The sequence below is a fragment of the Corapipo altera genome, unplaced genomic scaffold, assembly GCF_003945725.1.
Source record: "Corapipo altera isolate COAL_440 unplaced genomic scaffold, ASM394572v1 23, whole genome shotgun sequence".
In the NCBI taxonomy this organism is placed as follows: domain Eukaryota; kingdom Metazoa; phylum Chordata; class Aves; order Passeriformes; family Pipridae; genus Corapipo; species Corapipo altera.
Window position 1 is genome coordinate 1,110,267 of NW_020884878.1, and position 12,755 is coordinate 1,123,021.

At 42.8% G+C, this 12,755-nt stretch overlaps 1 protein-coding gene across 2 annotated transcripts in view; it reads left to right on the top strand.

Moving 5' to 3' along the window:
- Positions 1 to 81: 81 nt before the first annotated feature.
- Positions 82 to 12,755, top strand: part of HIF1A (hypoxia inducible factor 1 subunit alpha) — a 34,343-nt gene continuing 21,669 nt past the window's right edge. Inside the window, exon 1 of one of the 2 annotated variants that reach the window (XR_003526713.1) lies at positions 82 to 247. Coding sequence is in view for 1 of the 2 variants with exons in the window: in XM_027637700.1 (XP_027493501.1) it covers positions 213 to 247 (35 nt within the window). In the remaining variant the exon portion in view is untranslated. The remainder of the gene's footprint in view (positions 248 to 12,755) is intronic. The other variant, XM_027637700.1, reaches the window with a different exon arrangement.

Here is a 12,755-nt window from a genome sequence, read left to right on the forward strand (position 1 = left end):
GCCCACCGCCCGCCGCCGTCGCCGCCGCGCCCGCCGGCGCCCGCACCTCCCCGCAGCCTCTGCCCCGATGCTCTGAGCCCGCGCGGCCCCAGACCCGGCCCCTTCCCCGGCCGTGCCGCCATCTCCCCCGCGCCCCCGCGGCGGCCATTGGAGCCCGCGGCCGCCTCGCACCCACAGGGAAGCCGGCGGGAGGAGAAGCCGTCCCGGCCGCCATGGACAGCCCCGGCGGCGTCACCGACAAGAAGAGGTACCGATGCCGCGCCGCCCGCTCGCTGCTGCCGGCGCCCGCCGCCCCCCGCTTTGTTACCGCCGCCCCCTCCCCGGCCCCTTCCCCGCTTCCCTCCCCCCCTCCCTCGGCCCGGGGAGCGCTCCGCTCTTCCATTCCTCCTCCTCCTCCTCCTTTTCCTTCTCCTCCTCCTCCTCGCCGCCGTCCACGTCGCCATTTTGTCGGCGGGGGGAGCGGGCCGGGGCTCGGGGCTGGCGGCGGGGCCGCGGGGCCGGGGAGCGACCCGGGGGCTGCCCCGCTCCTGGAAATGGGCGGGCAGGGATTGATTGTCCCGTGGTCCCGGCGCGCAGCGAGCCCGCGGTGGCTCTGGCTTTGTGCGGGAAAGGGCCGGTTCGCAATCTGGAGATATTAAGCTTAAAAAAAAAAAATAAATAAATCCCTCAAACCCGCGTGGGGATGGGGCCGGGGGGTGGTGGTGGTGGTGGTTGTTAAGAGGGGGATGGCGAGCGGACGGTGCGAGCTGAGGAGTATGAATAATTCACCGAGGATTGTTGGCGCAAATTGAGGGGTGGGGGGAATAAAAGCCTTAAAAGCCTTTGTTAGGCGGTGAAGTTTAAGGAGCCAGGGGGCTCGGGTGAGCAGGTCCGGGCGGTGATGCCGGTGTTGGGGATGGGGGGGTTTAATTGCAGTGATGGCCATCTGCATAAAGGCTTGTTTATAATGGATATCGATACCTCTCCTTGGTTTTTTTTATTATTCGAGATGGGTTTTGTCTGCTTTTATATCCGAGGGTCATCTGAGCAGGTTAAGTGTTTCAGCGTGTAAGTTGTGCCGGGAAGGAGCCCGGCCGGCTTGTAAAATGGATGGTGAGCTTTGTGCTGAGCTGGGAGGGATCGGGAGCGCCGGGACAGCCCCGGCTCCCAGCGCCTTTGGAGCAGTCACGGGGGTGCGAGGGGTCGCATGGGGGAGAAGCAGCTTTTAGTGAAATACGTAGAGGGGAGCACCTGAGGTGGCACTGATTCCCTAACCTTTGGTTTCTCTCTGCTCGAAGCTTGTGGCTCTTGAGAAAATGTTGCAACCAAAATGATTTGCTCTGCTGCCGTAATTTAGTGGCAGGTCTAGAAAGGGGGGTTGAGACTTAAGTTGTTCTCTGATCCTTTTTCGTTTGGTTGCTCGGTTTATTGGGGTTTTTTTTGTTTCCCTACTTTTTTTCCCTTTTGCCCTTGAGCATTTGTTATTTTTTACTTACCATTCTACCCCGCTCGAGTACTTTTTTTTTTTTTCTCAATTTCCTTATCCTGGATGTAATCTGCTTTCTTCAGAATGTAAGAATCAGTATGCAAAGCTTATCCTTCCTTCCTAAAGGCAGGGCTTAAGAAAGAGAATTCGTTGTTTTCTGTTTCCAGTAGACCGAGTTCAAAGTTGGGGATGTTTCTTATAAAGCAGCAAAGAATATTCAGATTAGTCCTGCTGTAGGGGTTTTAATGGAAAACATAAAGCTGTGTTTATGGTACGTTCATCCTGGGGGCTGTGGATGTGCAGTTGAGCTAAGATGGCTAAGAAAAAAGGAAGGATATGAATTCAGCAGAGAACTTATTGGAAGTCTCAAGCATTTATCAAGAAACTGGGTTGTTTTAGAAGGTTTAGGTTTGATGGTGTCCATATTCAGAATACCTTGAAGGGAGAAGGCATTTGGGTCCTGTTATTTATCATCTTTGATGATAAAACTTTGGCTGATTGTATATAAAGTACACCTCAATTTTGGCATTGGTTGAGATCCTTTTATTCCTTGCCTCTCCCTCTGCTTGTATTTGGATAGTGTTTATCTCTTGATAGTTAAGGTGAAGCTTGTTGTTTATTTAATTTCATGCTGTGAGATGGCAGAAATTATGGAATTTGATCAAGTTTGTGTCTCAGCCTTACATAAGTGAAATTTAGTCATTACAGTATCTGGAGGTGTGGATTTTTATACTGGTCTGTTGAATCCATTCTTTGATGTAGTTCCAGGCTTCTTATATATTTACAGGGGTCAGGATCTCATAAGAAATCAAGTATGAGCATCATGATTAGATACTGAGCTATTTGGGTTTTAGCCATTCCTTAGTAGTTGTATCACTTTGATGTGCTCCTGGATTTCCCCCCAGGTGCTACAAGGAGCTCCTGTCAGTGCATGGACTGGGTGAACCAGTGTTGTTGGGAGCTTTGTTTATCGACTCCAGTTTGAGCCAAATTTAGGGCTTTTGCTGAGATGTATGAGATTTCCTCATTATTCCCTTAAAAAACTCCTGTGCAGATGGCTGATGCAATGAGAAGTTTTTTTCTCAGGTCTGTGGTGTGACACTTCACTATTAGCAGAGGAATTCTTGGACCTTTTTAAGTAAATGAGCCATTTAGGGTTACCGGTTACTTTGGCAGTGGGTTGCAGCTGGTAGATAATCCAAGATTCATTTATTCTAGTGTGTTTTAAGTCCTTATAGCATAAAATAGTTATTTTTAATGGTATGTGCGCTAAATAAAACTGAGAAATGGTTTCTGGAGTGCTCATTCTCAGTCTTAAGATGGTATAGAACAGGACCGAGTGCCTTGCAGAAGAACTTAAGCTTTTCAATTTCTCAGAGTTGGGCCTTGAAACTTATTTTTTTGGTGGCTAAAAGGGGGGTGATCTGAAAGACTGGGTTTTTTTTCTGCTGGATCTTTGCTACCGAAGTCCAGCTCCAGAATCTGCTTGAGGAGCCCGTATCTTGTGCTGCTGGCTTTGAGGGGCAGTGGCTACTGCTGGTTTTTCTTAAACCTGTGTGAGGTCTTTAGGATTGTATGTGCCATTGCTTTTGTCTGTTAATTTCTTTCAGCGCTGGTGGAACTGAGCCACCATTACTGGAATCGAAAGTGAACACAAAAACCTTTTGTATATACTCTAACTGTGTCTCTCCGAGTTGTAAGAAGAGGAGAAATCTTTCAGTAAATCTGTAGAGTCTCCCCGCAGGTATGGGGGAGGCTGAGTGGTTTCTGGCTTTCAAAACAGTGGTTTTACTGCTTTCTGGGTTTTTCTGAATTGTTTGCCTTGCCATAGGGCTTACCTGACAGTAGTGCCTGTGTTGTCTGGTCTTTGCACTTCCTCAAACACGAAACAGTTCTGCAAATTGCTTCAATAAAAGTGCTCAGAAATGGCTTTCCATTGCCCACTAAAGGTGAAGGGGGACAGCACAGTGCTCTGCCCTTCCTCCTCAACATCAAGGCACTGAAAATCAGGGAAGAACAGCTGAGAAGGATTTCCCTGCTGCAGAAACTTTCCATAATTTTGCTCTGTTGGTGCTTTGGTTTCCTTCTATCAAGTGGAGGTCTGATAATTTGGCAGTATGCTGATGGAAGCAGCGGGAGGCTTTCTGGTTTTTGTTTACAGTCATGCTTGCTTTGCCCTTTAAAACACAGTGTCTCCAGGCTGCAGTCTGGGTCTCTTGGTTGGGATGCCTGAAATACCAACAGACAGTCCACACTTAGCCAAGAGGGCTGGTGCAGTTGGGATCAGGCGGTCCAGGTTGTCAGGTGGTCTGTAGCAGGGTGATGGGACAGCAGGAGGTTTTTATTTCAAGTACTTTCAAGGTTTTTTAGAAACTCTGCCCTGCCATTTCCTTTCTGTTGTCTCTGCAGGCGCATCCTGGATCACTTTTGGAAGGTGGGGGGGAACAAATGTAGCTGCAAACTGTTATCAGCAGCTTAAATCGGGCAGTTAAATCAACTACTGGTTTAAAGGTGGAGGTGTGAAGTGGATAATCCGTTTTATTCTCTCATTTAATTGCCATCCCCATCTTCTAGTTGGTTTCTCTCTTATCAGAAATGTCCATCAAGAGCTTACTTAGGTTAGGCTAAGATCCTATGTCCTTTGTAAGCCTTGAGGAGGTGAGAAGCATAGTTACTAGCTGTCTTTCTACTGCCACCAGAAGAGAGGCCAGAGAAGACCATCCCACTGTCATGGGTAGCACCTCGGTCAGCAGTGTAACACATGCATTTACTTACAGGTGCTGGTGCTTCCTCCTCTGCACATAGACCTTTGTTCCTCCTTATCCTTGAACTATAATGCCTGGAGTTTATAAGGCTGGTTCTAAGACTCCGAGTACTGATGGTGAAGTGGAAAAAAAAAATTAGTCAATAAATATTAATAACACTGGCAAATGTCATCAGCGTTGCAGTGTAAGCCCAAACTCTTCTGGGGTACTTAAGATTGCACACATTCCCTTTGGTGTGCTTCCAGCCTGGAAGCCTCAAGGACTCTTGCTGAGCCTATGTAACACAGTGGATTGAATTCTTGAGTGTGTTCATGTTGTTCAGTAGTAATATTGCACCAATTTATGTCAGAGTGCTGGATTTCAAGTAGGCTTGCCTAAGATTTTTAATACTAAAGGGGACATTGAATGACAGAAACTGCTGGTTTTTGAGTATTCTTTTTTTTTTTTTTTGTGCTGCAGAGGAGAATTTGGCAGTATTAACTCTATTTATTCCTGAAGAGCTTGGTGGTATGATATGCCAACAAAATAATAGAGTGCATTGCTAAGTAAACCCAGGAGGGAAGTCCTGCATGGATCAGTGGTGGCATACAAGAGCATCAGGCTTTTCCTGATGATACTGCTCTTCCAAGTAGATGCAAATACCAATCTGATTACAAGATGTGTTCTTTAAAAAACAAACAGCTTCAAAACAAAAACAAATCTTGCCAGAGCCTTACAAGAAGGTACCTGTGAGGTAACCTGTACCTATTCCTAGCAAGCTGATGTCCAAAAGGAAGGAATGTTCCAGATTACAAGTCATCAGCTCTAACTGCTCCTTTTATCTTCGCATACACAGTTACATGGGCAGGTGTTTACATGCCGCAGAAAAACCACCTAGGTAATGCATGGAAAGAACTTGGACCTTAATCATCTTTTCATGTTATAACAGCCCTTTCTCTTTTGAATTCGAGAAAGACTGAGCCTCTCTTGAGAAACCTCCTTTGTATTGGAGGAAAGCATGTGGGAAAATCGGAGTTTTCCAGGGAGTACTGCTCTGAAATGGGAGGCACGTGGGGGTTTTATGACACCGAGGACTACAAAAATGGCTCAGGAGAGAAGGTGAGCCTTTGTACTTTAACTAATGGCTGGAAATTCAGAGAAGGTACGGGTTTCCAAATTACCATTGGATATGAAGGCTATTAAGGTTTTCCTCTACTGAGATCTCAGCTATTTAGCTTAGAATAAAAGTCTCTATGAAAATTAAGTCCTGAAATTTTTTGGAACTTGAAATCAAGTGAATGCATGCCAGCATATGTATTTTTTTAAGTACAGTTTATGTAGGTGATGAACACGTCGGGGCTCTTTGATGTGGAGCCACAGCCTCAGTTGAAGCTGTGCCTGTTCATAGCAGCCTGGGGGCTGGGGCTGGGATCTCAGAGTAAGTGCATTGATAAAGAGGAGTTTCACTGTGTCCATGATCTGTCATTTCTTCCTGTTGAAGTCTGATAATACTGGGACTTGTACAGAAATGTAGCTTTTTAAAACCTTGAGATATTTTAGTACCAAGACATGCAAAATGGCTCCGCTGGCACTGAAGAACTGGTGCTTCAAGATGATCCATCAGTCATTCCTTAAAGATATCCAATGCAAACTGTGTGTTAGGAGAGAAGCTGTGCAGCTTCTGTTTAATTTGGTGTGAATGAATGCTCCTTAAGTGTTTTGAGGAGAAATGTTACAAGAAGTCTTGTAACTCACTACATTAAAATAGAGCCTGAACTTCAAGCGCAGAATTGAGGATACCGAATCAACAGCACTGATTATATTTACAGCAGTGGAGGGTATTACCAGGTAATTTATTTAATGCCTTTTTGACTCGATTTGTAATAATCCTGGAAGTGTAACCTGAAAAAGATGACCCATTTTGTTTACCAGAATGAGTTCTTTCTGTGTCAGTTCTAAACCAAAACTAGAGTGATGCCACTTCATGGAAACTTGTGCATTTCAAGAAGTGAAAGAATTTGAGACCAACTCTCCTGTTTTTGCTCACAACAGAGAACAGTAAATGGACTGTTATGTTAGAAAGAGAGTTACTAGAGGCTTACCTCCTTCCATTTGTTTCCTGCTCAGCTCCATTGGAAGAACATATGCTCCAAGGAACAGAAGGCTTGAAGTAATCCACATCAAATATAAAAGCTGCAGCCTCTACCAGCTAAACTAAAGAAGGGAATGGTTTAACTGGGGATGTGAATATTTGGTACTCAGTCCTTCAGAAAGGACTTTTTTCCTTGCACCCTATTGAATCTACTGGATGCTGAACTGACATTGCTGCAGGCTTTCTGTCCTAGCTATTGTTGTGTTTTTCTTGACTGCTTAGTGGGACTGTTTGTTCTTTATTCATACAGAAAAATAAAAGTTGATCTCTCTTATTTTTGTTCCTTTTTTTGTTGTTGTTGTTTTGTTTTCTTTTGTTCTTAAAACCTTTGATCACAAAATACCCTGTTAACTGAAAGCACTTGAGGAACTTGAGTGAAGGGATGAGAACTTGGATAGAAGCAGTAAGGGAAAATGTCCAGCCTCCAGTCTAGGAAACCAAATGTAGCAAATAAAATAGATGATATGTTTTAAAGCCTATGATTTAGACTAAAACTAGTTACTTTATCAAGAGTTTGCATCTGTCTGAAGACAGACCAGTTTGTAGCTGAAACACTGTTAACTGAGAGCCTGACAGATATCTTGGGGATATGTTTTGCATCACTTTTTGTGAGCTCGGTAGCAGCAAAAGCAGGAGGGCTGTAGGGAGGAGAGCACTTAAGTGTCTAGCTCTGTCGAGCCCCTGCTCAGATATCTCTTTTGAATAGCTCTGATTTTTCTGTAATAATAAACACAATTTAACTACCATGTATCTTTGATCTCGAAGGACAAAGCACAAGTAATTAGGAAGGAAAAAATGATATATTCAAGGAAAAAGCCAAATAAGCTAGCTAAAAAAAAAAAAAAAAAAAGGAATTTTCTTACAAACCACCACTTATGCCATGTGGTTATTTTAAAACAGTAAATTACCATGCAAAGGTAAACTATCAGTGGGTTACATTGTGTATTAAGACACAGCAGAATCACTTCACCACGATGTGAAACAGAAATTATGATCTTGGAAGCTTCTACCTACTTGCTCACACTTTATAAATGGGGAGGTAGTTGGAGTTTCAGGTCAATTCAAGGCCAAATCCACATGATGGATAATCTTGTCAGTGTGGTCCTGTGCTGGCTTCAGGACTTTCAGGCTCTGCTGCCGCCTCTTAGGCCATAATTTACCTGTCTTTAAAAGGGGTGTTTATATGGACTTCATGGCCTTGGTAGTAACACTTCACTGGGGCAGATGATGTGTAGCCCAGTGGACTCTGCTCTTGCTGCCTCTCCCCGCTGTCATTTTGCAAAGGCAGTGGGTTTTGGAGTGTTTGTGCTGCTGTAGCTGATTCAGGCTGAACTGCCTGCTTGCTCTCCTGATTTGTTAGGGTTTTATTAGTTAGGGTTTTTTTGGTGGTAGTCAAGCTGTGGTAAATGTAACTACCCTCATGTAAAGAAAATGGTTTAAATTGCAGTTAGAAGGTAATATACATATGAAAGAATTTTAATAGTTTACATACAGAGGTGTTGTCTCTGCTTGGATACTGTGTTAGCTTCTGCAGTTAAATTTCTTTTAAATCATTCTTACTGTATGTAAGGAATTTCTGAGTTCTTTTCCTGAGCTGGATTAGTGGGCTGTGATGTTCATTGATTCATGAAGAGCAAGACTTTCTTCTGTGCAGTCACATGCTTGTGATTACACATGACATTTGGGTGTGGGCTTTTTTTCTTTTGTGTCAGTTTTTTGTTTGTTTGTTTGGGGGTTTTTTGTTTTGTTTCTTTTGTTTGGTATTTTTCTCACAAGAAGTCTCTACACAGATGGTAAAGTAAGAAAAACTGGTAAATAAAATTGACCATAATGGTAAAAGCAACAGTACTTAAAAAAGGAAATCATGTCAAAGCAAGACTCTGGGCAACGTTTGTGTGGGTCCATCTCAAAACTCTATGGTGTTAGTGCTCCAATTCTGTCACCCCTCATTGAAGTTGATCAGCTTCAATTAAAAAGTATTTTTAAGGGGATAAGGGGACTAACTGGCATGTTCTTCATGTATGCCAGATGAAGATAAGGGACTTCTGGGTGGGTTCTCTTGGTGTTTTTTTTCCTTTGGAAGAATACTTGCAGCATTAGCTCCCCATATATCCAAATAATTGGATTTGAATAGTATTCTCTGTCATTATAAACTCATTTTTCATATGAAGTTGTCTATAGGACAGTTCCACTGTTTTAGTTTCTCTGTGCTAAGCACAGGGCTTGCCTGGGATTTCTTTCCATGGTTGGAACAATTTAGTCCAGCTCTGGACATAATGAAGTTCTAAAACAGTGAAGAAAAAATGAGTGGCTGCATATTCAGCACAGTTGAGAGAGTGGAGCTCTCTTGTAACACACTCTGGCTGTAGGTGAGAGTGGTCCTCGTGGACATGCCCAATCCACATGAACACAGCTGGTTACTCTGGGTGTTCTGCTGGGGTACAGCTGCAGACTGGGAGCTGCACCTCTGCCCTGTACAGCTGTGCTGGCAGAAATACCTGGATTAAGCTGGGCCTGAAAAGAGGACCGTGTTTTATACCAAATGCAGGAGTAAGTTCAACCTTAAAAGCGAAATACAAGGCCCATTCCAGGTCTTTGGAACTTTCTAAAGTTCCAGTACCATCTCGGTGTCATACACTGTTAATATATTATTGTATTGTAATAGCTGCATCTCTTTTTGTGTAATGAATTAAAGATGAAGCTATGATGTAGTGGATATGGTCTCTGTGAGTCCCATTTCTAAGCCAGGTATTTCCCATACTAGTTTTACAGTCTGAGGAGAGGTTGTACCCAACATGATTCTGTGAATCTTGTACTGGCAACTGATGGGAGTTAATGGTATAACTGAAAGCTAGTTAAAGCTCAGTAAGGAGATGTTAACATTTTTGAGGCACGTTATTAATTTGGTTTACATTGTTTCCACGTGGTATATTTCTGTGAAACTTTAAGAACAGATAATACAATGAATACAAAGAAACTTGATACTAGAAAACAATTCTAAATAGGACAATTTGAATTGCTATCAGATGTTTATAATTTTTTAAAATGTTCTCAAAACCTGGATCAGGAAAGGTGTGCCTGGGTTAATTAATACGTTCACAATAGTTATTTTACAGGGGAATTGAGGACACCTATAGGGCAAAATCTACCCAGTTAGAACAGGAGAAAAGCTAGAAAATATATAACAGTAGCAAAGCAACATACAGGAAACTCATAGATTTTTGTGTTAATCTAATATTATGTACACAATGTAAAAATTTCCTTAACACTGAGTGGTGATAAAAAACCCCTAGAAGTAAACCAAGTGGGCTATTATCTAGTTATTTTTAATTGAAGTTTATCAATTACTGGTGATATTTTCCAGTTTGGTTTTTTTTTTTTTTAAACCTATTTGCCAGTGGTAAATAAGCAGGAATTAATCAGTATATACATTGCCATTGATTCGTTTTACAACTCAGGGAGATGGAAACTGGGGGCTGTATTCAGACACTTGGGGATTCACTTATAGGAATATGCCATGGTGGGCAGAGGGGTGTTTGGGGTGGTATGGGGAAGTATGTATTATTTGGGAGATGCTCTGGCCCAAATGGTTCCTGTGACCATAATGACAGGAACTGCACAGTCGAGAGGCCACATTAACATCTGTAACTGGTGTGCATGGGATTGCTGCTGGTGTGCTTTGCTCTGAAGGATGTTTGGCTAATTCTTGCTGTAAGACTTTGTTTCTATTCACCATACTGTATTTTAAAGCCTTTTTGATTTTAGGCAGTAAGTGAAAGTCTGGATTATATCCTTCAGCTTGAGCTCTTGGTTCAGCAGCAGCGAATCCTGGTCATGAAATACCCTTTTGCTCTGAGTCTCTAACTCAAATAACTTCTGGAACTCAGATTTTATTCAACTATTGTGTGTAAACTTCTCTTATATATAGAAAGTGCCTAGTACTGAGTTTAAAAGTGAAACACTGCTTTCTGTGAGTTATAGGGGTAATGTGCTTAGGACTGCTCTCTGCTTCTGTGTTCTGGTGGCAGAAATACAAAATGGAAATGAATGTCTGGCACTGGAATTGTGCAGGACAAGTCATACCTGCAAATTCGTGCAATTTCCTGTCCAGCACTGGCGCTTCTGATATTTTCACTGCATGTACAATCACTCTTCAGCTGAGATTTTCTTCAGGTGTTTTTGTTCTGTGCAAGACTGACACCAGAAGGTTCTAATACAGCTCTCAAGCTTGGGGATTGTTTTAAGTGGACTTGGTTCCATTTCTACAGAATGATATTTCTGTTGTGAAGATCATGAGTTGCACACAGTGGCAATTCTGCAAAAACTAATAAGAGAAGTGATAGGATTTATTTAAACTGATTTTGTGGCAGCTCACATCTTGCTGTTTAGAGTCTTCTCCCTTGAGCTTCCTTTTTTTTCCCCTAGTTGAGAAAGTGCTCACTTTGGCAATACATTTTCTTTACAGGAATTCAACATCATTTAATTGGCTACACAGAAATTTGTGGGCAGCTACATATGCTGAAGTGTGTTTTTTTCATTTACTTTATGCAACTGTAAGTAACAAAGCTCAGAGTAGTTGCAACAGTAAAGGATTTTTTTTCCTTTTTTTTTTTTATTTGGTGGCATTCAGTGTTGAGGCAACAATGACTTCATTTGGTAATTAAACCTCATTTGTGAAAGACCTTTTCCCTATTAATTTGATCCATTAAAGAAATGCTCTTTGAAGCTGGTAGTTAATCTTCCTATTTAAATGGCTGGGTTTTACTCAGATTGGTTACAGCTTTGGTTTAAATAGCAGCTAAAAATAGCAAACTGTTGTGCTGTACAGTTTAAACATCTATCTATAGTAGTAGCCTTTCTAGAAAGGAAACACGTAGTAAAAGGGAGAGGAGAAGCTGCCGCTCGGACAGCGCTGGTTGGGACCAGCATCGTCCTTTTCCTTGGATTTTGCCCTTCTCACAGTCAGGCAGCTCTCCAGCCGATGGCACTTGAGGATCTTACTCCAGGATTAATTTTTAACAGAAGCACTATGAGCTCAATTTAACCTGCCTTTCGGTCAGTAATTAGTGATTCCGCAGTTGTGAGAAGCTTTAACTCTTCCTGTTGAAAGCTGCTGTTAATTGTGCTAGAACCTTGCAAAAAATCTAGAAGCTACCCAAAATACTTTCAAGAACATTAGGCTGTCAGAAAGAAAATACAAGGGCTGAAAGCCCAGCTTGTGAGGTTACCATCTATTTTCATCTCTTGCGTTGTCCTTCTCTACGTGCCTTGTGTGATTCACACAAGCCTGACAAACCTGTGGCCTTGGAGTGCACTCACTGCCAAAGCAAGGAGGGGGGTTTAACTTAAAAGTGTCTGCAGTTGAAAAGGAAGCCATGACAAAACTGCAGGCATCTGGGTGAAGAGAAACCAGTTACTTCAGTAATTCTCCCTTGAGTTCCTGTTGTAGGATGAACTTTCTGCAGGTGATGGGATCTTGAATGAGTGGCTAACAAAGAAAAATCAGAGGTATAAAGGTGAATCTCTCTAAGGCAGCAGAATTGCTTGGGCTACTGCCATGGTTTCAGCTGGGATAGAGTTAATTTTCTTCCTAGTAGCTGGTGCAGTGCTGTGTGTTGGATTTAGTGTGAGAATAACGATAACACACTGATGTTCTAGTTGTTGCTGAGCAGTGCTTACTCTGAGCCAAGCAAGGACTTTCCAGTTTCCCATGCTCTGCCAGTGAGGAGATGCACAAGGAGCCAGGAGGAGACACAGCCAGGACAGCTGACCTGAGCTGACCAAAGAGATATTCCAAACCACAGAATGTCATGCCCACTGTATAAACTGGGGGAGTTGGCCGGGAGGCGCCAGTCTCTGCTTTGGGATGGGCTGGACATCGGTCAGTGGGTGGTGAGCAATTGCACTGTGCACCTCTTGTCTGTCTTGGGTTTTGTTTCTCTCTCTCTTTTTGTTGTCTCCCTTATCATTACAATTCTTATTTTATTTAAATTATTAAACTGTTCTTATGTCAGTCCATGGGTTTTACCTTTTTCCAGTCCTCCTCCTCCCACCAGGGCAGGACAGGTAGTGAGCAGATAGCTTCGTGGTACTTAGTTGTGGGCTGGGGTTCAGCCACAACAGTTACCTAGAAATACCTTTGACAAAATTGAGTTTACAGTGAAATCTCTGGTCTAAGAAAAAGGAAAAAGAGAATTCGGATGTTTTTTCACCTCCACCCTTAGTGTCTTCCATCATGAGAAAAGGTACTTGAGGCCTGGCTTCAGTAAGAAATGTTTAATCAGTGAGGTTAAATAGCTAAAATATTTTTTCAGTATTGTTAAAGGTCAGACTTTTCGTAATGGCTCTTTCTGGATATACCTGTATGTCAGGAGCCTCAAGCTTCTCAGACCAA